Source organism: Equus quagga, chromosome 8 (genome assembly GCF_021613505.1).
Source record: "Equus quagga isolate Etosha38 chromosome 8, UCLA_HA_Equagga_1.0, whole genome shotgun sequence".
NCBI lineage: Eukaryota > Metazoa > Chordata > Mammalia > Perissodactyla > Equidae > Equus > Equus quagga.
Window position 1 is genome coordinate 61,325,400 of NC_060274.1, and position 25,399 is coordinate 61,350,798.

At 38.8% G+C, this 25,399-nt stretch overlaps 1 protein-coding gene across 3 annotated transcripts in view; it reads right to left on the reverse strand.

Moving 5' to 3' along the window:
• The window catches only part of CDK6 (cyclin dependent kinase 6), a 229,189-nt gene that overhangs the window by 108,496 nt on the left and 95,294 nt on the right, over nt 1-25,399 (reverse strand). For all 3 annotated transcript variants that reach the window (XM_046670350.1, XM_046670349.1, XM_046670348.1), the window contains exon 4: nt 5,470-5,637. In XM_046670350.1, the coding sequence (XP_046526306.1) occupies nt 5,470-5,637 (168 nt within the window). The remainder of the gene's footprint in view (nt 1-5,469; nt 5,638-25,399) is intronic.

Sequence of the window (25,399 nt, forward strand, 5' to 3'; positions counted from 1 at the left end):
AGGGAGGGCTTCCCTGAACCCCAGCCTACGACAGTTCCTGAGTCATAACGCCTGACAGAACTGTGTCCCCTTCCTTATTGCACTTATCTCTGTTTCTAATTATACATTTCTCTATGTGACTATCTGACTCAGATCTATGTCTCTATTTTGATTATAAGCTCTGTGAGAGCAAAGACCTTGTCCATTTCAATTTACCATCATCTCTCAGGTTCACAGACAGTGTCTGGCACATGGAAACGAATAATTATTTGTTGACTGAATTTCACAACTCAATTTCACTAATTTTCTCCCTTAGTCTTACCAGAAAGTTTTTGAATCCACAAGGTTCCTTTAGTGTTTACAAAATGCTACCAACACTGGAGTTAAAGTGGGAAACCATCTATTGCTAAAGGCATAAGAAGGAGATGTAAGCAATTTGATTTTTGTAATACTTGTGGTATTAAATAAACGAATGATCTTAAATAAGGCAACTTTGAAAATCTTATCAGTTCTATATAAGAAAAATCCTCAAGTGAATTTTGTACTTTGTAGAACTGTCAAATAAAAGCCTTCCCATGCTTACTATTTACTTGTTGTCTTTTAGGTAATTTCTACAGAGCTGATGTTTTCAGAACATGTATGTCTTTTAATAGGGAAGATGATATGGAAAAACAGACCTTTGGAGAAGGGAATGTCATTCACTCAGTGAGAATTTTATTAAGTCATGAAAAAGATTAGGAGAACATTCTCACTCTTTCGTTATGGTACAAAGTGGAATTTTTCTCCAAACTATGTGTGTTAGGCACATGCATTTGGAGGAAAAATGCTAATTCTGCCTTTTGTCTAATGACTGCATAAAGGCCCTCCAAATACACTGAAAAGTCACTGTAATACTGTTCACTGCAGAGCAGAAATTAGTTTGAGGCAGGCCAATCCTGGACTTCATCCCAGAATGTGAAGTTACAGAGGCACTGAAAGGAACGACCTCATTTTAAGGTGTAGACTTCTTTCTACCCACAGACTTTAAGGTGACTGTCCTTGCGAGTGACTGGCTCTAAGTGCCTGGGTGTTGGCAATCACATCTGGATATAAAAACGTCAACATTGCCATTGCTCTAGATGGCTCTGAAAGTGGTCTCACGTACAGTGATCGCAGCACTACGAGTGCGCTGTCGCGATTACGCACTTGGGTGATTTTAAGAGAGCAGACACACACAGGAGTGAATCAAGATAATGCTTGATCCTTCCTAAGCAATGATACATTCACAAGATATTTAGGTGTGCACAAGTGTGGCAGATGAAGTCTCATTCTGAAGTCTACATAAAAAGTAAGTTAACAAGGAGGCACAATTTATGCCTCAGTGTTCCCTGCTGTGTCAAAATGTGGCATGAGCTAGTTGTTTTTTAATTACAATTTTAGCAAAACTTAAAATATATTTTTAAAAAATGGACTGTTCAACATTTAGGGAACCTCTGTAGAACCTGAGAGTTCTGATCATAGTTTGATACCCTCTGAAGCATTGGAGCCTACTGTGGGGAGAAGAGGAAGGGAGTGAGGACAGTGGGCAAGAGCCAGAATATAAACATTAGAATTTTCCAAGCCATTTACAACCTATCTGGTGAATTCAGACTTAACCTGGTCACAAACTGTCTGTCTGAGTCTCAGTTTCCCCGTTTTCAAAATGAGATGGTTGATAAGGAGTTCCAAAAACACCAAACTCAACGGCAATAATATCACCCTACATGCTACATAGTTCAGTTGAGGAAAAAAAATAATAAAGATTTTGCATCATAAACAAAGAGAAGAATACTCTCTCCCTGAGCTGCTGTTCACAGCACGTCACAATTACCAGAGTCATCATCGGGCTTCAGAGACTCTCCCTGTCAGACCTGGTGCACAATGAGGTATGACTGAACCTGCTGGCTGAGCAGTTGGTCTCTATTTCCCTTTTATCTTGACAGACAAAATTGAGTTGCACTATACATCTCATTTGACATGGAAAGTACTTAGAAATGTTGACTTTAGAATGACTCTAATTATAATTTTAGCTGGTCTTATAGTCATTCTATTGAACAAGCATATATTCTTGAAACATTTCTGCCATAGAGCGTCATGCCACCACATGAGTCATGATCCTTACACATCACTTACGTGCAATGGAAAGAACCTCCCCTGTAACCTGTTCTCTCTTCACATTCCCAGCTCTTTCTTGCACCATAAGGGGCCTCACACATGCTTACAGACACTCCAGTCTGCATTCCACACTCTGCCCATATGCCTGCAAACTGCTGCTCGTTAGGCTTGGGGTGAAGATCCAGGTGGTACAATCTGCCATTAGGAGGAAGGCCCCAAGGACTGTCCATGCTGTTCCCACTTAGTCAGGGAATTCCAGTGCCCTCAGTGTGGTAGGGTGAGGGTGGGAGTCTCAGGCTCTCGGTGGCATGTCTCCTTGGCACTCTGTATTCCATGCCCCATGAGGCAAGCATGGCTGGAGCAGGGCCAGCGAGGGTCCTCTCAAGCATGAGACCCAGGCCAGAGACCCCTCTTACTCAGGTCTAAGGCATACACCGTAGCGATCTACATTTCGATTCTATGACCTTTAAAAAAATAGGTATAAACAACCCTTACTCTGTATGGGTGCATGTGCATGCCTGACTGTATACCCTGTAAAGACAGCTGAGTGTCATGCTGGAGGCAGCCCAGTAAAGTTAGGTGTCTAAGGGGCACTTATCCCTCCCTTATCAGATGGAGACAAGCTAAGTCATGGGGCCCTATGTTACACACTTACAACTACAACTATAGTCCAGACTTAACAACGATCGTCTTAAACTACTTTCTACCCAAAAGGCCAATTCCTTCAAGGAGCTTACAGCCTGATAAATAAAACTCCAAAATAATTACAAAGAAGATAAAAAGCAGTATTATGAAAGAAATTAATAAGATGTCACTGTGGAAACACTGAGGAAGGAAGGAGGGATTAACCCTGCATGGGGTACCAGAAGGGGGCATCTGAGTCAGGCTTTGGAAGATAAGGAATATATTAGTATTTCTTGTGGCTGTAAGACGTCAGTTTCAAATCAGTTAACTTGCAATTCCTTTAACACAGCACAAATTAAGTGGATTCCCAGTTCCTGTATGACATAACCCACTAAAAAATGTGTATTTCCAGGAAGTGGAATGTAGTCCTTTTCTCTTCAAGAAATACTAAAAATAAATACCAGTTCAGTCTGAAAAACTGTGATTCCAAGTTTTTAAATGTCACCATGTGTACAAAAACCAATGCATCACTATACTAAATGGATTTTTTCTTTAAAGGGAAAAATATAAAACAATGAGAAAATTTTTAAATGCATTACCCTATAGGAATCATATCCTTTACTATTGCCATTAAATTCCAACTATCCCTCTCTCAAATAAAGTCTGAATTTGTTCCAGTGTCTTTCCCAGTTGCTAATGTTTTTCACTTTATGTCACCATAAGAAATATAGAGTATGCGGTACAAACTAGACACTGAAAAATCAGGTATTTATGATTGCCTTTCCCCTTTTCTCTATGAAATAAATTGTCTGGATTTTCCTGTATGAATGTATCAACTTTCAACAAGAATGGAATGTTAATTGATGTTACGCACAAGCTGGGCTATTATTCCTCAAATTTAATAAGCAAAAAAATCAAAACAAAATCCAACTGGGTTTCTTGTTTTTATTTACGGTTTTTAGTGCCAATTTTGAGGGATCAAAATAAAGTGTCTGTTTCAGTTATGGCTCATCCTTCCCTCAATTAGTGTACCCAAGGAGACCAGTTCCTTCCATCTGCTCCCCTGATGACTGTCCACATCACAAAGCCTATTCAAGCTTCTCCCCAGGGCCCCAAAACAACATGCGCAACAACTTCCTAGGGAAGCTGGAAGCCTACCTCACCCTTCCCACTGGGGAAACACAGGACTCAGCCCTTTCTGGTGTGATTATACAAGAATACAAGGGCTCACTTGACTCAGCCCAAAGCTGAAGCATAGCCTTTAAATACCATCGTGTGCCTTGTCTTCTCAAAAGCAATGATAGATGCTGGGCAAAGAGGAAACAAGCATGGTTTATCTTTCAACAATGGCGACGCACTCCAAGAAATCCTCTGCAAAAATTCTGATACCCTAGATAAAGTATATAATATTGGGAAACTAAGTGGTTTTACATGTCCAAGTTGTATTATCTGTATTTTGGGGGTGGGGGTGGGGTGGGAAAGCAGAACATTTTTGTAAATTGAATTTTTTTCTAAGGCATATAAAAAAGAGACCATTCTCAGAGAATTTCCACCTCCCCTCCCGAATTTCTACTTCTCAACTGAGGCACTACTGGAATTTGGGGAAACAATTCTTTTTGTGCAGAATATTGGCCTCCTTGCAGCCACCTCTATCCACCAAGTCATTGTGATGACCAAAGACATGGCCAAACATTTCTCAACAACACCCCTGACCCAGGGTGGTGCTGCCCCTCAAAGAAACACTGTGAGGCTTAAGGACAGGTCACAGGTGAAAAGTGACATACTGACCCAAGAAGAGTCTCTCTCTTAAGACTTAGTGCTTTGAAAATCTAGTGCTTTGAAGGCCATTTCTTAGCCTTCATGGAACCAAAGGGATTCTCCGCCTCAACCTTCTGCCCCAGATAAGAAGCACAGCAGAGGGACATTCCTTGGCTTTTTGTATCTATGCATGAAGTCACTGTATGTAAAACAGATCTTTCAAAAAAAATGGTTATTAGTGCCTACTTCCAGGCTCTTCTTTTTATATTTTGGGTGCTGAATTTCACAAAAATTCATCTCAGGAACAACAAACTATAAGGAGAAACAGAAGCTAACCAAGTCAATGGCTATTATGGTTTTGTGTCTGAAGGAGACAAAGAACAGGATATCATAACTGTCATTCTTTGCTGAAACGGAGCCCTTGGGTTTACTTTTTCTATTTTGGCCTGGATGAAGCCTTCACCCAGCAGGGTGGTGCTACTTGTTCATGGGTCATCCAAGTTCACTCTAAATTTAATTTCTTCTTCACGGCCGGCACCACAGCTCCAGAGGAGTACTTTCACACACCTGTGCAAGCACCCTGGCTGTTCTTCAAACCAGGATGCTGCAGACAGGTCAATGTTCCTGGTGCTCTCTCTTCCCTGACCCTGAGATGTGTTTCCCCAGACATTATACACGCAGCTCTGAAAATAGTGGTTATGGCAAAAAGCATTTGGAAACTTGTAACCAGTTCCTTTCTAGTGGCTAAGATGCAACAGGCTATTTCTGCAATGGGTCATGTCCACAATAAGCCCAGCCCGGATGTGTCTGTAGCTGTAAGCAGAACGCTTTCTTCCTACCCACTGCTACATAAAAAAGTGCAAAGACATTCTGTCCACCAAGTGCGGCAGTAATAACATTAGGGGGTGCACTGGGGGCAATCTGTCACTCAAAACAGGAAAAATAAGCTTAATGTAAGAACACTTTCTCACTCACCACTGAGGTAAGAGCCATCTGAAAACTATAGATGCGGGCAAGGCCGAAGTCAGCCAGTTTTATTTGTCCACTGCTGGTCACCAGGATGTTCTGTGGTTTTAGATCACGATGCACTACTCGGTGAGAATGAAGAAAGTCCAGACCTCGGAGAAGCTGAAACATCATATCCTAAATAAAACCAAAAAAGAAAATCAATACATAATCAATACAGAAATTCAACATGCTGAATCCTCGGCACTTAGAGAGTGCCTGGCACACAGAAAGCATTTGATAAATATTTGCTGAATGAATGAATCTGTCTCCCTTCCTATCTCTCCATTCTGCCATTCTCAAGATCACTACAAAAAATTTCACTGTCTACCTGTATTTTATTAATGAAAGGACAGTTTAAAAATAGTTTCAGATGGTATAGGAAATATCCTGGAAGAATATATATACCAAACTGGTGTCAGTGTTTAATGCTGGGGAGAGGAAGTAGGAGGTGGTGAGCGGGGGATACTTTTTACTTCATATACTTCTATATGGTTTAATATGTGATTTTGACAATTATAATCTGTGAATGATAATAATATTAATATTATTACTATTTTTTTTTTTGAGGAAGATTAGCCCTGAGCTAACATCCACTGTCAATCCTCCTCTTTTTGCTGAGGAAGACTAGCCCTGAGCTAACATTCGTGCCCATCTTCCTCTACTTTATATGTGGGACGCCTACCACAGCATGGCTTGCAAAGTGGTGCCATGTCCACACCCGGGATCCGAACTGGCGAATCCCGGGCCATTGAAGCTGAACATGCACACTTAACTGCCGTGCCACCGGGCCGGCCCCATTAATATTATTTTTATAGCACCTAATACTAAGCAGTCACTATGTGTCAAACACTGTTGTAAGCACCTTCTGTTGAGTAACTCACCTAATTCACACAATATTGAGGTAAATAATATCATCACCCCATTTTACAGGTCAAGAAACTGATACACAGTAGGTGTATGTAATTAGCCTGGAGTAACACCACTAGCAAGAGACAGAATCTTGATTCAAAGAATCTGGAAAAACTGTATTCAAATCCCCAAGGCACTCCTTTATTAGATCAATGATCAAATGAGTATGTAAAACCAGGCAAGCTATTTAACCTCACTGAGCCTCAGTTTTCCCTTCTGTAAAATGGGAAAGTAACAAAACCTACTTCACATAATCATTGTTTGTAAAACACTAAACATTGTGGTCAGCATCCAAATAATGGTAGCAATTATTGCTATCCTTATTAACTAGCACGGAGTAGGAGGGCATTCAGAAAATAAACCAGTCACACGTGTTTCTAATTTTAGAACTGATAAAATTAGACAAAACATTTAAAACTCAGAAATAGTATCTGAAAGTAGGAATTTAAGACATTGATCATGATATGATCCTCTGAAATACTGGGTTACTAAGATTGATCTACCCCTCAAAATATTGTGAGAATGATGTGTACAAGGGAGGCTAAAATCATCTTGTTCATATAAGGGTGAGAAAAATGATTAGGCAGCGTGACAGTCTCCCAAGCTGGCAGGGGCTGTGGGGACGCACTTGTTCATCAGCTGGACCATATCTGTTTATTGGGTTACTAGACTGGTTTTTCCCTCAGAATTGGGAGAGCTGTCTTCACATCCCGGCTTGTTGAAAACAAAAGCCTTAGCTTTTCATTTTGAAAATGGAGAGAATATTGCTTCCTTTTCATAACATTATGAGATTTAAATGAATTAACAGATGCCAAGGGGTAGTGCAGTTTCTGGCACAGTGTAAGTATTTAACAAACGATAATCATTAGTGTCCTGTCTCCTGGGGAAGACAGAGTCACACAAAACTATATGAAAATGTGGCCATTGCCATAAAGTCAGTGAACAAAGTGCTAAGCGGGGATATGCAATGACAGAGAGGTCCTGGAATCCTTTTTGAGATCCACCTAAATGGATATTCTGAACTGGTAGGGGTTACTGTCTAAGTTTCTAAAGGTGAAAACTCTGGAGAAGACTGCACTGTCAAGGTACAGCCCTTCACAGCTTCAGAACCACTGCAGGTCAAACAACTTGCAATGAATAAACAGGAGTGCGAAAACGAAGCACGAAATGTTAGCCAAAGTAGTCTTCTGCTGGGGCAAATAAGTCTTTATTGGAAACATATGCACACAACTTGTAAGCACTGGATTTTAAACAGCATGACTAACCTAAAGTAATGTCATGCTGGCTTGTCATCTTTAGCTTTTTATACACTAAGCACCAACCATTTAAAACAGTACAAAGAATAAATCTGCTTGGTTCGTGTTTCACTGTTCAAACAATTTAAGCAGCCAATTTGCAGAATAAAAATTTTTAAATTTCAACTAATTAATAAGGCCCATCTAAATTTATAAAAAACCTGAACTACAGATAAAAAAATCTGTATTGCTTTTATTTGTGCATTTATTTATACAGCACATACTATATTTTTCTTAACCATAAAATTGGTGCATGATTAAGGCAGAAAATTTTTAAAAATTCCAGAGGAAGAACAAAAATCACCCAAAATCCTACCACTCAGAGAACAGAGAAAATATCACTGTTAAATGATTTTTGTGTTTTTCCCATCTGTCTTAAAAATTACACATATTGCCATCTTTGTAGGTATAAACATAATATATATTTTATTTTAAAATAAACACTATTTCTAAATACGTATTATTATTATTATTACTATTATTATTTTTTTTGGTGAGGAAGATTGGCCCTGAGCTAACATCTGTGCCAATTTTCCTCTATTTCATATGTGGGATGCCACGACAGCATGGCTTGATGAGCAGTGTGTAGGTCTGTGACTGGGATCTGAACCCATGAACCCTGGGCAGCTAAAGTAGAGAACACAAACTTAACCACTAAACCATCAGGCTGGCCCTAAATATATATTATTTTTAAAAATACTATATTATTATAATTTATATAATATAATTATAACATTATAATTTATATATTTGTAATATGTTAAATCAAATATCTATTATATTTATAAACAAAAATGGTTATTATTCTGTACACATTATTTTGTGGTTCTTTTAAAAACATTTAACAATTCATAATGAATATTTTGCCACTTCAACAAGACTCTTCTACAATATAACTTTTTTTATATGATTTTCAATGCCTGCATGGTTTTCCTCCCTAGGATATGCCATAATCATTATTACTTGGCTTTAGTTCTGTTATTGTGGAACTTATATTAACAGTCTAGTTCTTCTTTGTTTAAAGGCTACAGTAGATGAAAATGACTTATTAACATCATATCTAAGCAAAGTTAAGCAGTGCAAATCTGCATGACTGCACTAACATGGATTCCATGTAAATGACGTCTATGGAGGTAGGAAAAGTTAGTCCTACGTAAGAATTATCATTCTTTAGATTTTATTAGGCTACTATAAAATGGTTTTGGTTAGAAAACTGGGTTTTCCTTTAAACCTACAATATCTAGCTATAATTAGAGTTTTGAACTAGTGATCTTTGAGTTAATGATTTAAAAAACATCTAGCCAAAAATCCCGTTACCTTCAGTAATTGAACTGTGAGGTAGGTTGATGAGCAGTATGGACCTGTGGTACGTATGTTTGGGGACTCCCCCCAGTGATCAACCATCATTCACTGGAACATTAATCTCAAAGGGGAAATATACTCAACTATGTCAGGAACTCTGGTCACAATAAAGAATAAGATATGGTCTCAATTCCTGAGAACGAGATGAATGAGTAAACTGTAACACTAAACGAGGTAAGAAAAAACAGCTTTTCTTCAGAATCACAAGAAGTGCTTTGATCAAAGACATTTCAAAGGATTCTCTACTTAAGCTTATTATCTGTTCTATCTCAATTTATAGTATCGTGAGACATAGTTTTAAACTAGCTCCTCAAGATTTTAATCTAAATTAATCTGTTTTATACAAGACTCAAATATTTCACAGTAATCCCAGTGATACAATGCAATGAAACTACAGATACTGCCAATTAAGGTTCTTGAAGTTAAACATAGGTTTACAATCTCTTTATGTTACAATGCACAATTCTGGTACAAAAGGTTTGAACATCTAGCCATACTTATGATCAGCAGTCACTGGGGCCCTCTCTGAAACACAGAACATGGAAGCATGCTTCAACAGGACCCCACAGAGAATGAAGTCTGGCTCCCAAGGACTTCAGGTGGGGTTTTGTCCTTGGCAAATCCCCTAAAAAGACTCTGGACTTTAGTCTGAAGACCAGAAATCTTTAAAGCCTTGTAATCATTTTTTTCAGGTGTTCTAGAGCTCTAATCCTCTTATTTCTTTAAAAACAAAACAAACAAGCAAATGAAAACCTAGCGTGAGCTTTTCTAATGGCAAAAACGTTTATCATTAGGTCTTTTTTCCCAACTACACAAAAAGTATAAATAGTTCCAAAAGACACTAAAAACACCCAATTTATACCACACAGTAAATCACAGAAATGACAGGTTTCAATGGACAATTCTGGACATATCTACCTAATCTAAGTGATATATTCACATCTTCAAAGTTTTAGCAACAAAAATGTACATGAATAGTTTATCTATCTAAAAATTAAAAATAAGACACATATAACTTGTAGACAAGGATAATCATTTTTTCCCCCTCCTTACAATGTGTAAACCAGTCGTTTCAAATTTGTTATCCAAATGGCTTCACAATGATTTGTTGTTTCCTATAAAGTTCTTCTATCCAGTTTGTTTCCCATGAAGGGTGGGTGTTAGAAGAGTCTATAGTCTAAAAGAGATCACATTCCACACAGGTTTTTTCACACTAAACTGATAATATGTTGAGTTAAGGTAGGGGTTATGATTACAGAAGTGGAAGTAAAAGATCACATGAGTCTACACATAAAGGGTGATGATAAAGTCATAAAGAAAGTAGAGGACGACGGGTAACAATGAGGGCTAGTCCCAGGATCTCTTCATTTCCTCCTCCCCCGCAGACTCTCAATCATCCTTCTGCTTTGTTTCTATGAATTTGACTACTCTAGGTACCTCATATAAGTGGAATCATACTGTACTTGTCTTTTTGTGACTGGCTTATTTCACTTAGCATAACGTCCTCAAAGTTCATCCATGTTGCAGCATTATGTCAGAATTTCCTTCCTTTTTAAGGCTGAATAATATTCCACTGTATGTATATAACACATTTTGCATATTATTCATTCATCTGATGATGGACACTTGGGTTGTTTCCATCTTTTGGCTATTTTGAATAATACTGCTATGAACATGGGTGTACAAATATCTCTTTGTGACGCTGCTTTCAATTCTTTTGGATATATGTACCCAGAAGTAGAATTGCTGGATATAGTCCCGAGATCTTTTAAAATCACAGTTCTCTTGTAAATTGTGGTACAATATTACTACATAAGCAATGAGGTAGTGAATAATAAAGCCATATTTAGACTCTGGACAGTCAGGCGGGTTCATTCACTCACTGGTGATTTTGCTCACTCCTTCCACTGCTGCGCTCAGGGAGAATCTGCTGAAAGTCACATCAAGCTTACTGTATGGTACACACATTTTACTCTGCTTCAAAGCTTGACAGGAGCTCCTGCACGTTTTCCTGATCCATTCGTCAATAACAACAATGGGCTGCAAAGATTGCTTTATAAACAGGTTCCCCCTACTTCTCACTTTGGTCCTCTGGTGGACCCAAAGAATGCTTCATCCAAAATCACAAAGGGCAAAACAAATTCTGACAAATCAAGAGGAAGGTTAAAACAGGTTCCTCAAAATTCAGATCACCTGGAAAGTTGTAATTGGTGAATTCAAAGCAAGCAATAAATGAAAGGACCTGGAGATGAGCTACAAGAGTCACGTCACCCGTGAGCTTTGTTCTAAAGAAGAGCAAATTGTTTCATACTGCCCCTTACTTCACCACTGTGCTGGGGGGGAAGGGGAGGGCTGGGTGACCACGAGAGAACAGAATACGGCAATGCATTGCCTTGGGGCTCTTTAGCAGAAACAAATGCAAAGCCCCTAACTGCAAGTGTTGGCTTTCTACTGTATTTTCACTGCTTCTAGGCAAATGGATAAAAGCATAATAAAAGTGGCTTTGTATATAAATTTTATTAATAAAATACATCTTCTGAAGAGAGAATGATAAAAATCCATATATTATTCATCCCTGGAAGTAATGATAATGCTGAGTAAGTAAAGAATCAGTCTCAATTAACTAGAAATAAGAAAATAACAGCTGATTTTCACCAAGCCTGCATATGTTGTTGGTGCTTGAGGGACAATGTAATGACTAAATGGACAGTCTGAAAGAAGGAATCATTACCTCATCTGGATGGCTATTATTAACCCACAGTGGAAAGTCTTTAGGAACCGAAACTACCAATACGCAATGTTAATTATAACTTCTTCAGAGCAGGATATAAAAATCAGCATTGTGTAAATAATACAAAGTACAAGTGCCTAGGATGTTGGCTAATGACTCAAATGGTTTTTGTCCTATGCACATTGTTTTGTGATCCTTTTGAAAGCGTTCAACAATATACTGTGGATATTTTCCCATTTCAACATATATTCTTTATAATAATTTTTTTTAACAATATGCTTTTTAATGGCTGCATTTGAACAAAATACCTTCTTCTCTTTCCCCATTCTCCCTCTCAATTTCCTCTTCTGAGAATTTTCCCCTCACTCCATACTTCCCTCCTCTCCAAATGAGGTAATGTATTAGAGAAGTTGGTTTTCCACAGAGTGGAGCATATTACTATTTGCCTATCGTAGTAGACATTGTTGGTTGCCAGCCATGAAGAATTAGTCCAAGGCAATCACATACCCATTTGCTAGGAATTGATCCAGGGAGGGACATGAGACCCAGCTCTGATCAGTGAGATGTATGCGCACGTCTGCTGGAGAGTTTTGGGAAGTATTCTTTTCTTTATAAGGACTACAGTAGAAAACTCTCTGCTCTACTTCCTCCTCACCTCCCAGCCCCCACTCCAGCGCATCTTACACTAAATGCTACTGCTTGAGGGCATGAATTTGCAGCTGCAGCAACCATCTTGAAACATAAAAGGAGACATGTGCACACATAAAACGTCAGAGTGTAATGAGGGAAAGAGTGTGGGTCTTTGATGATATCACTGAATAGCTGAATCAATTTTAAGGCTGCCCACCTCCAGGACTGTAGTTATGTCAACAATAACGCCCTTATTTAAAGCCATTTTTTTCATTCAGTGTTAATTTGCAGTTGAAAAATTATTCTAACAAATCTAACAACTAAAATTATATTAACTAAAACCTGTTAGGGTCTCTACCTTTCATTTACAGCCCTCCATCCCCACCCCACCCATGGGGCCTCCACCAACATTCTTTTCTTGTTGCCAATGATCTCTTCCAGGTGGTTATGTTTTTCTCTTTGAGGTTTATATCTCCTTCCATTACTGTTCACATCCTCTTCTTCATCACTCTCATTTGTTGTCAGTCCTCCATATTCCTCAAGGACTATGGCTCTTCCTCTCTAACCCACACTCACCAACTTCCTGCACGATTTCAAAATCCCTAGGATGCCTGAGCTAACAACTTAGCTTCAGAGAATTTTGACTTCTTTAACCCCATTCCATTTTTTGCAAGCTACTCCCATGGCTAAAACCAAAAATGTGTTATTACTCACCTCCAATCTTTCTTTTTTAATTAAAAAATTTTTTAAAAGTTACTTTAATTACATTTATTTTGATATCAAAAACACAAATTTACATAAGCTTATTAGACAGCATAATTCATTAAATTTAGAGAGCAATTTCTTCATTCATCATCATTCGCTAGTTCTGCCAATTCCTTCACCTCTCTTGTTCCATGGTCATTCTATCTTATCCTCTATACAAAGTTTAACCCTCAATTAGCCCGACTGCTCTCTTTCTTGGCTGTTATACCTTGTCATATAGAGCTGTTACAGGGGAAAAACGATCCACACACACGTCTATTATCAATATGAAGTCAGTCTCCAACTCTGACTACCTTAGTGCCGCCAGGTAATCCTAAAGTCCCTAGTCAGCCCTCTTGCTGTCCTTGGAGGCTAGTCTAAATTTTTATTGATGCTGAAACTAGCAGAGAGTTAACCATTGATGATTAAGTAGCTAGGAACTAAAGTTTTTTTTTCCTTTTTGCAATTACTGATTATAGCTTTTAGCTGATTAACCTGCCCATTGTTAACTGTGCTGTTTACGCAATATGCTATTTGACTCCCACTAGGCTCCAATAGGTAACATCTCCCTGGAGCCTCAGTCACCATGGTAATGGGTGTGTGAGCTGTTTTTCAGGAATTAAAACTCCTTGTCCACTTCAGGTCGGTTGAAACCACCAACGCATCACCTGGGCCCTTGTAGATGTCCGAGAGGCGACCTTTTGACGTCAAGAGGCTAAAAACTCCACCCTCAGATCATGGTAACACTGCCATTTTGTGAACATGGGTCCTATGAGGAGGCATGGAGTCTGACTATGCTTGCCCAGATCATCAATTACCTCACCTCTCCTCACCTCCAATCACCTACCTCCACATTTCAGACCACCTTGCCCCCCATCCCGTAAATATCCCTGAGTCCCTATTTTCGGGGAAGCGGATTTGAGACTCATGCTCTTGCTTACTCATATGGCTACCTTGTGACTAAACTCTCTTTCTGCTGCAATCTCGCGGTCTCCGTGTCTGGCTTTCTGGGCAGCAGGCAAAAACGAACCTGGTTTGGTAACAATGTCCCTCTACCTTATCATCTCCCTTCCGTCTCTAGCACATTAGCATACACTCCACTTGAGAGAGAAACACAGACCACCAAGGGACTGCTCTTAACTGCCTGTGATCCACCTATAAATTTATAAGCACTGGCATCTACCCCTCTCCCTTATTTCTAAGTGGGAAAGGTTTCTTACTTTCTAAGCAGTATTTATCTTCCTCCTATGCTCTGGATCTCCTTCACTCTAGCTTCTTCAAGTACCTTGCCTTGCTCTACTAACCATTCCCCTTCTCTACTATATCTGGGACTTCTTCCCTCTCTATTGTCCCTTGAACAGTAAACAACCCAAGCAGCCCCCTTCCTTTCTCAGCCAATGATCTTTACACAGCAGCGCACATTTTCTCATTCCTCAGCCACATCACATCACTGCAGTGACAGGAGACGCAGTAGCTCTTGCATGATCACCAGTAATCACTTGCTTGCCACGACAAACAGGACATTCCACTCCTAACTTAACCTTGCCATGGCATCTCACACTGGATCCCTCCCTCCTCTTCACTGTTCTCCCAAATGGAAAGATTTTCTATGTTTCTGATTAGAAACGTGACACATACTAACCATTAAATTAAAAAAAAATCAAAACACAAGGAAAAAGGAAGGAAATAAATACCACCTACAAATTTACCATCCAGAGATAACCACAATTAACATACTGGTGTATCCTTCTGTGATTTTTCTATACATATACACTCATACAGGTAGTTATTCTCTGTTTTATAAATGGAATGCTAGTATATACAGTTTTGTAATTGCCTTTTTCACATCATAAAGTACACTGAACTCATTTGCATGTCAATAAACACAGATCTACTACTCAAGTTTTAATGGTTGTATGCTATTCTATTTTTATTTATATACTATCTTTAGCCAAAGGTTTTAAGCATTTATTAAATTAACCACTTTTAAAATGCCTTTTTTATCATGTTCTAAATGACTTCAACTTGTTTCTGGACTTTGACTTGTTTGGCTCTGTTAAGAGTACCTCTTTCCTTTAATAATCAAATATTTAGAATACATTTTAATACCTGGTAGGGCAAGTTTCCTCTTTCTACTCTTCATAAAATATTCCTAGGTATTTTTACATGATATTTTTCTGGAATGATTTTAAGATTATTTTATTGAATTCCCATATCCTCCCCAAAATCCTTTTAGCATTTTCACTGACTTTTAAAAATTATAGATTAATTTGGGGATAACTGATGCTTTTACAGTATTGAGTCTTTCCTTTTCACAACATGGTGCTGTTCTTTATTTATTCAAGTCTTCTTCTGGGTCCCTCAGTAAAGTTTTATCATTTTTTCCCTATACCTCTGTGGCCCCAAATATAGTGAGTCTGGTCCTCATCCTTTCTTACATGTATTATACCCACTGATCTCATTCCTCAAATCCATCTTTCACTCTATGGCTAGCCTGATCTTTTCAACATGCAGACCTGATCCTATCAGATCATTCTCATGCTTGAATGCCCTCAGACAAAGCCCACCTGGCTCTCTGGCCTTGCCTCCTGGAACTCCTGAGGACTTCCTCCATCTTCACTCATTCACTGCCCTGCAGCCCCATCTTCTGAGAGCGAGGTCTGCTTTCATCACTCTTCCTCCACATATACTAGACTCTGAGCACACTATGAATAGGCGCCAATGACTCTTCATAGAGAAGTGAGGCCCAAACTAAACTGGAAATGACCATGAAATCTATAAAAGCCATTAGCGTAAAAAGAACTCACTGACTCCTTTCAAGGAGGAAGATTTTAGCGAATGATAAAACTCCAGTGAAATCAGAAAAAGTAGGTTTGGATTAGGGGAAAGGGACCAAAGAGGCATGGCATATAAATCAGCATTCCTATTAGCCATTAAAACATCTTCAAATGTGTATTAAGATTTTTGGTTCATTATTTCAGAAATATATTACTCCTAGGCCTATAATCAACACTGAGCACGGAAATAAAATAGTGAAGGATGTTTTCTTTCTATTTTACCATCTCTACTCAGAATTCTTTTAGCAACTTGCCCATCAAGAGACATGGATTTTAGCACATTGTTCCGCAGCTAGAGGTATAACTATAAGCAAGTCACTTACCCTCTTTCATTCCTAAGACAAGCATTCCATGGATCAAATCATTTTGCCTGAGTCATCACTTGGATGCAGAATAGGACCATTGGCTAAATCTCCTAATAAAACTTTAATTTTATATCACATAAGTATTTCTTAAAGTGCGGTCTCTAAATCCAGTGCTACTGACTATGTTCTACTTCATCTTAGCCACTAGGCAATTGACTAACCAAGTCCAAACTTTTCTGAACCTTAGTTTTTCATTTATAAAAATCAGGATAGAGCCAGCCCTGATGGCCTAGTGGTTAAAGTTCAGCACACTCCCCTTTGGCAGCCTGGGTTCAGTTCCCAGGCACGGAACCATAGCACTTGTCTGTCAGTTGCTGTGCTGTGGTGGCAGCTCACATAGAAGAACTAGAAGGACTTACAACTAGAATATACAACTATGTACTGGGGCTTTGGGGAGGGAAGGAAAAAAAAAGAGGAATATTGGCAACAGATGTTAGCTCAGCAAAACAAACAAACAAAAAATCAGGATAAATCCTGCTCTACCCCCATCACAGGACTGCAGAGAGAACTGAGATATTTGATTATTCTATATTTTATATATATATATATTTAAATTGTCAAGTGCTATTGAGCTCAACTATAAACTCTCTGAGGAACAGGAATGTGGTACATTTTTATATTTTCCGCGGAATCCAACAAGGCACCTTATGCTGAGGAATCTGTTGATTTTACTTGATTTGATGAATCACTCAATGGCCTACAGATAGGCATTAAGATGAAGTATGGTGACTTTCGCTGTTGGCTCTGTGCAAAGGAATTATACAGAACATCCACTAATTAAATGATTCCTGAGTCATTAGTGGAAAGGCCACAATCCTGCAACGTGGTTTATCAGTTATTCACTAAGAATTTAATAAGTAAGTGCTTGCCAAGTGGAGGCACAAAAGAAGTACAAAACTCCCCTCAGCAGCGTATATAACCTAAGCAAGACACAAGCACGTGAGACGAAAATTTCCATTTATGAGGGCAATACGATTTAAAAGAAAGAGCATTGAATGTAGTGCTAAAAGCAACAGATCTGAATATCTGCTTACTAGTTACATAATCTAAGGTAGGTTATTTGTGACCATAGTGGGACCTGGTTTTCACATCTATAAAAATGGAAATAACCTCAAAAGGGAGAGCTTTAATATTGTATCTATAATTACATATATGTTGTAATAATTATATATAAGTAGAACAATAAATATTTAAGTACTTTATATAGTGTAAAGTACGCGCACATAATGAATTGTTACCGCTTATTCAAAAGAAAAATGAATCCCCTACTACGTGTAAGGCATTGTGCTAGGTGATGTTATGCGCAAACACCTAAGACAGAGACCCAGAGGGCTCCTATTTTAACAGGGAGAGAAGATATAAATACGCACCTGCACACTTCAGGTCAGCATATGGCCAGGACCACAAATGGCACAGGTGCTGGAGGCACTGAGGAAGCGCCCAGGAGGAAACAGTACTCGAGCCACTCTTGGAGGGAGCTACTACTAGGTTTGGCGTGCGGAAGGATGTGCCTGGAAGGCCACATTACAGAGGCCCAGAGGAGGGCAAGTGCTTAGGTATTTGGAGACCAGCAACAGTCCCTTGGAGAGGGCGCACTGCTAATGGGACCACACTGCAAAGGGCTTTACTGCTCGGCTGGCATAGGGAATTTATAGCATCTCATCTGGTAGTCAGTAGGAAACGAGCGAAAATGTGTAAAAGAATGGCATGTTATTAGAGATATTTTTACATATAGAATGGATAGAAGGTGCTGTAGGGAGGCTATTATTCTACTCTGGACACAAGACAATAAGAACCCGAACTACAATATTAGAAAGGGAAAGCAAGAGGAAAGGCAATTCAGGAGACAGACGCAGTATGTTAATGCTTGTTTTCAGGGCTCAGCTTTAATGGGCCATCTTTTGAGGGCTCTGTGACATCTCCAGGTTACACACTGGGTGACCTTGGGCCTGTTATTTAACCTCCCCTCCCCTAGCATCTACTCTTAGTTTCCTCCTGTGTAAAATAGGAACACTTTCTTGTAGGGTGGTTGTGAGGACTAAAAACAATGTGTGAACCTCCCAGCTTGGGTAACAGGTTCAGAACTGGCGCCACTAAATCAAGAAGAGGACCCTCCATTAGCAATGGCATCTGGTAACACTCAAGTTCAGATCCATCTAGTTTTCTCCAGTTAGTACACAGACATCATCCCATGGTCCTGAACAGTCATTATTAATATTAACAAACACAACTGCGTGCATATTAGAGGAAACAATCTTTAAAATACTTAATACTTTAACTAAATCGAGTGTTATGTTGCTTGTTCTTAATTTTGAAAGTCCAAAGATTGCTAGAATTTTAGGTCAGAAGGCTCCTTAGAAATCATGTCATTATTCATTGAATGTATTATATGTCTCTTTTTATAAATAACCCAGCTTTCCAAAGTGGTTTCTTTTTTCAAGGACTTTTATTGGGATTATAATGGTTTATAACATTGTATAATTTCAGGTGTACATTATTGTTTATCAATTTCTGAATACACTTCATTGTGCTCATCCCTAGTAGTCTAATTTTTACCATCACCATACATATGTGCCCCTTTGTCCCTTTTGCCCACCCTCCAGCCCCCTTCCCCTCTGGTAACCACTAATCTGTTCTCTTTATCCATGTACTTGTTATCTTTCACATATGAGTGAAATCATGCAGTATTTGTCTTTCTCTGTCTCACTATTTCGCTTAACATCATATCTTCAAGTTCCATCGATGTTGTTGCAAACAGGACAATTTCGTCTTTTTTATGGCTGAGTAGTATTCCATTGTATATATTGTGTGTGTGTGTATATATATATATATATACACACACACACACCACCCCCCCCCCCACAGCTTCTTTATCCATTCATCAGTTGATGGACACTTGGGTTGCTTCCACATCTTGGCTATTGTAAATAATGCTCCAACGAACATAGGGGTGCATATATCTCTTGGGATCATTGATTTCAAGTTCTTTGGATAAATACCCAGTAGTGGGATAGCTGGATCATATGGTATTTCTATTTTTAATTTTTTGAGAAGTCTCCATACTGTTTTCCATAGTGGCTGCACCAGTTTGCATTCCCACCAGCAGTGTCTAAGGGCTCCCTTTTCTCCACATCCTCTCGAACATTTGTTGTTTTTTGTCTTGGTGGATTATAGCCATTCTGATCCAAGGTGGTTTTAAGATGCTTTTTACACAGACTGATTTATCTATGAGACCTCCAACTGTTGAGGTTCCTTCAAACTGTCCTATAGGTACTTTCATGGAATAATTGTTTACTATAAGAATGCAATATAAATTTTTAATTAATCAAAATGTATATATTCAGAAGCTACTACTGAGCAGGGAAAAACATTACTAATGAGCTTTCTTACATAATTAACTGTGTTTGCTTTCCCAGCTTAACAAATAAGAACTAGAATTTTTGATATTATTTCCTTATGTTACCCACTAATGCTGAACTGTGTGCATTCCAATACAGAGAGGGGGAGAGGAGCAAACGAGGACTCTGCAAAGAACACTTAGCTTCATTTGGTCAAAAATGGTCTTTACAAGGGATTTTATTATAGGTCATAAAACCTTGCTTACCACAATGTACCTCTTCCTTGAAAAAGAAAAGAAATCCTTGGAGTGGTGAGAAGCCGAAAACAACACACTGAGAGTATTCATGCCTCCTCCCCATAAACACATCTGTGCATATTATCTGTTCTGGGTAGAGCTGCATGCACAGCTGTTTATGGGGGCTCAGAAGAGGCTGCACTTGAAAATCTTTTATTTCGTGTCGTTGCAAGGACTGAATTTTAAGCTGAAATCTGTTAAGACAGAGACAGCAAATGCATCTCCAGGGGGAGGAGGACCATATGCTCCTCGCTAATAACTTCTTCAGTCTAGAGGAAGAAGAGGCTCTGGGTGGTCATTTATAGTTAGGAAAAGCATGGAAACCAAGAGAAAAGGGTATCTTTAGGCTAAATGGAACTGAAGAACTATTCACCAAGACAAAAATGAGAACTAGATTAAGAATCTAATGACTATCTTACAAAGAATTCAGCAAGTTTCATTACAACAGGAATTGTCCAGGGAAAGATGGGCGGTACTAGGGCCAGGAAACTCTTAGTTGTAGAGTGTCCAGGTGCTAAGTATCCAGGTACAGATACATTTATATACCGAGTGCAGCTTTGGTTTAAAGATGCCCCTCCCCAAAATGGAGGGTTCGGTCACTTCTTGGACTGGTTGTTGTTTCAAACATGCTCTTCCTGTCTTCAAATCTTTTCCTGGTCCACCTAAAACTCCCAGTCAGCTTTTTGGATCATTCTTTTTCCAGGCACCACAAAATCAACTTCCACTTCTCCTTACACTGACCCTCACCTTAGTAACTACCTGCCCATCCCTACTCCTACAATTAAAACTGCTGAGAGAAAATCACCACACAAAGGTTGGAGTGGCTACATGTCCTGGTCTCCTGTTTCATTTGTGCTTTCAGTATTACCTCCTCTGGGTCTCTGGTAAGCTCCCTTTTCTGTTGTCCACATGGTTAACACCAAGATTCAACGTTTATTTGTGTTCTCAATTACGTGTCTCAAAAGAATCTTAAATTCTAAATTCTGCCTTCACTTCATTCATTCATGGCTCCAGCATTTAGTCATATTTTGAGGCATCCCAAGTCATAATGGAAGCTGGGACTGCTCTGTTGAGTTTCAGACATATAAACTTCAATGCCTCCTGCTCATGTTTTCTAGAATATTCCACAGCAACTGCAATCTCAATATGTCCCAAAATAACAACATAGTTTTTTCACCCCCATCAAAATGTGTTCTTCATCTTGTATTTCTTATCTTGTATAATGCTATCACTGTCCACTCAAATGATCAGTCCAGAAATCTGATGGACATTTTAGATTCTTTCTCTCCTCCCAACCACATAGCTAATCAGTCACCAAATCCTGGTAATTATAGTTACCAAATTACCTGTCAAATCAGCCCTTCTCTCCCATTCCTTGTCAAGTCACCATTCTCTCTTGCCTGGATGACTGCAATAGTGTTCCGACACAGACAGATTTAAGCATCTTTAATCTTTTCTCCAGTGTTGACTAAATGATATTTCTAAAATGTAAATGTAAATCATATAAAAGTCTCCTACTGTTCACTATAAGGCAAAGGTATAACTTAGCTTGCAACCTAATGTCTGCTTCCTACCTTGTTTCATTTCTGACTATTTCTATGCTCTGTTATATCTTTGTTCCTTTGCAATGCTGTTCCCTCTGCCTGGGATGTCCCCTCCATTGCCCCACCCCACCAACACACACTTCCTGTCTCTCTGGATCCTCCCAATTTGTCTTTCAAGACTTACTTTAAGTAGATCTTGGCCAAGTCCTTGGCAATTCTCCTCAAACCCACTGTCTAAGGTAGGCACCCCCCTTCTATAATCCCACAGAACTCTTAGTATAGTTCTGATACAGAACTTATCCTACTTTACTGTAACTGTGACATCTCCCTCACTAGATCAGAGCTCCTTAATGCTAAGGAAGGAACTGGACATGGGGGTAGGGTGAGAAAAATAAAAAAGGCACTTTACAGACATTATTTTTTCCCCAGCCAGTTTGCATACATTATTTCATTTCATTCTCACAGCAACTCCTGAAGTAAATTATTATTCATTCATTCTAAATCTGTGTCATGAGCTAACTCTTGTGGCAGGCACTGTGCTAGGCTGGAGAAAAACGGTGCCTGGTCCCATGGAGCTGACAATGGAAGAGGGGAGGCCGATGCTGAGAGGTAAGCAAGGTGCCTACCAGGCAGTATGGGCTCCACCTGAGCTCCTCCTGACCCGGATGCACCTGGCCCTCTTCAGCCGCTCAGGCCTCAGGCCTCAGCGAGTAAGCATGAGGAAAATGAACAATGTTTTAAAAATATGCTATGACCTAGCAATTCCACTTCTAGGAATTCATCCTACAGAACCAACAGCACAACTTTATCATCGGTCAACACAAAGAGGATTGATGCTGCTTTGTTTGAAAGAGTGAAAAAAAGATAATAGCTGAAATGTCTACCAATAGGGGAATGGTTAAATAAGTTAGGAAGAGTCTACAATGTAATATTAAGCAGTCGTTAGGAAGAACCAGGGTATTCTAACATGTAAACCAGATAAACTTACAGGAAAAGGAAAAGCTCAGAGTAATACATACAGCTTCATTCTGTTTGTTTTTTTTTAAGATTTTATTTTTTTCCTTTTTCTCCCCAAAGCCCCCCCGGTACACAGCTGTGTATTTTTAGTTGTGAGCCCCTCTAGTCGTGGAATGTGGGATGCTGCCCCAGCATGGCCAGATTAGCGGCGCCATGTCCATGCCCAGGATCCAAACTGGCAAAACCCCGGGCCACCGAAGCGGAACGTGTGAACCCACCCAACCACTCAGCCATGGGGCCGGCCCCTACATTCTGTTTTAATAAAAGAAAAGTGTACATGTTTATGGATCTGTGGCTATGTCTGCACAAGGGTGGCTGGACAAAATATAGGATACTCAGTTAAATTTGAATTTCAGAAAAACAAGTACTTTTAAAATTTAAATATGTTCCATGCAGTATGTGGGACATATCTATGTGAAAAAAGTATCTGCTCTTTATCTGAAATTCAAATTTAACTAACGTCTTTATTTTATGTCCTAAATCTGGCAACCCTATCTGAATACATACGAAACTGTCTGGAAAGAGAGAGAGCCACAGTTAAAGGTTGTTATCTCTGGAGGTGGGAGTAGCAAGGAGGAACAAAAGGAAGAGACTTCTGCTTTTTTAACGCAAAGTGTTTAAAGTGATAGGATTGTGAGTGATTTTTACTTTTTTGTGTTCTTCTGAAGTTGCCAGTTAAATTTTTATACATATTTATTTACATGTCCCTTCTACCAACCACAATTTTTAAGTTAGTAGGCAGCAATCTTTTGGAAATATAAAATTTAATAAGTCTCTGATAAAGTTTGTGAAATAAGAAAAATCCTACAAGGATCATTTAAAAAATATTCCACAGAAACAGAAAGCAGAAAGCTTCAGAATTTTCTAAGAAACGACATATCATTTTCTAAATTATAGTTAGCAGTGTTGTTTTATGTCTTCAAGAGACTATTGCAGCTTAAAAATTAAGTACAATTTATTTGGGTTTTTTTCTTTTTTAACCTCCACTTCCTGACACAGATGCTACAGAAGAATAGGTGTTCAATAAATTTTATACTTTTAATATTTAACGTAAAAGCTAGAGATGGTTCTGAAAGACAATAAGGTAATGCATTTTAGGGAAGAGGTAATAACACAAATACTTATTGAGTTGTTTTTTAGACTCTTAGTTTAACCGTTGAAATATTTTAGAATAAAAGCTAGATCACTAATGCCCTCTCAGAACAACCCGAACTTTCTTTAGGCTGAGAGTCAAAAGCATAAAAAGTTTGCAGGCAAAATAACCAATCTGGAAATCCTGAGTGGCACCCATCACAACAAGGCTTTATCTTACCTCAACTATTTCCAATCTCTGCTTCTTTCCTCCTGTTTGTTGGCATCAGCATACACAGTCTTTCAAAATGTTTTCTGAAACGTGTTACCTGGCCTCCAAACAGGTGACTTTTTAGCACAGATTTTAGGGTCACGGTGGACCCCGTCAGACATGTCAATTGTTGGTTTGCCAAGAGGTATCAGGTGTGCCACTACTTACACGTGTTTCCTTAACGGCTGCAGTGTGTTTCTACTTTATACTTCTGTAGTACATCTAAGAAGAATATGGTATTTACACCCCTCAACACACGCGCGTGCACACACATACACTCTCTATTTATAAAGCAGCACAATAGATAGGCTAAAGGAATTTTTTTCTTCCTTAAGTTCATAAAACTCTTTTTTTCTCTTCTGGCATTGTATTTTCAGCTTTTTTTTGGTAGACGAAATGCACACTGGAAATTGAAAGTTTGTTAACATTTAAAAGCTTAGCTATGAAGTTTCACTAACTGTCATGTAACTTTACTTTGTAGTTAAAAATATTTTACTGGAGACTTAAAATGTACCAGTATAGGATGTTTGAATGCCATATCATGAGTTGTCAAAATAGGCTAAAAAGGCATTAGAGAAACATTTGCCTCTATCTTTTTAAAGTGTTCAGATATAAGAGAGTTCCAAAGTGATGACAAAATCATGCCTGATGCTCTGAGTGAAGAGAGAGGGGAAAGATCTCATTCAAATTCCTACACACTGGGAGAAGAATTTAGCACTGCATACATCTGACAAAGGACTTATACCCACAATATATAAAGAACTCCTACAAATCAACTAGAAAAATACACAGAACCCAATGTTTAAAAATGGTGAAAGATGTAAACAGGCCCTTCACAAGAGGAAATCCAAATGTCCAGGAGCTCATGAAAAGGTGCTTACCCTCATTAGTCATCATGGAACTGAAAATTAAAAGTATAACAAGACACTATTACAATGGTTTAAGTTGACAACACCAAGTGTTGGCAAAGATATGGAGCAACCAACTCACCCATAGCATTGATGGAGAAACATACAATAGTTTAAATCACCTGGGAAACTGTTTGGCCAAACTACTGGTACACAGAAGAAGAAAAATTTATCTCACAGATATGATGTCGAGTAATAGAAGCTATCCATACACAAAGTACACACTTTTATATGAAATAAGCCAGCATAGTGATTACCTCCTAGGGAGAGAGAGGGTTATAGACTGGGAAGGGGCATGAGGAGGCCTTTGAAATGTTCTGTTTCTTGATCTAGGTGGTGGTTACATTAGTAAAAAATCATTAAGCTATGTACATGCTTGAGATTAGTGCACTTACTTTATTATATGTCTCTTACACCTCAATTAGAAAAAAAAATCTGTCTTTCCAATAATAATCCAAATCTGGGAAGTCATCCCAGTTCAGGCATGCTATTCAGGGCCTCTCTAGCAGGCTCATCATTAGAGGCTTCACGCACTAGGAGAGATCTCAGTTTTCCTTTGGAATCTGCTTCCTCTTACTT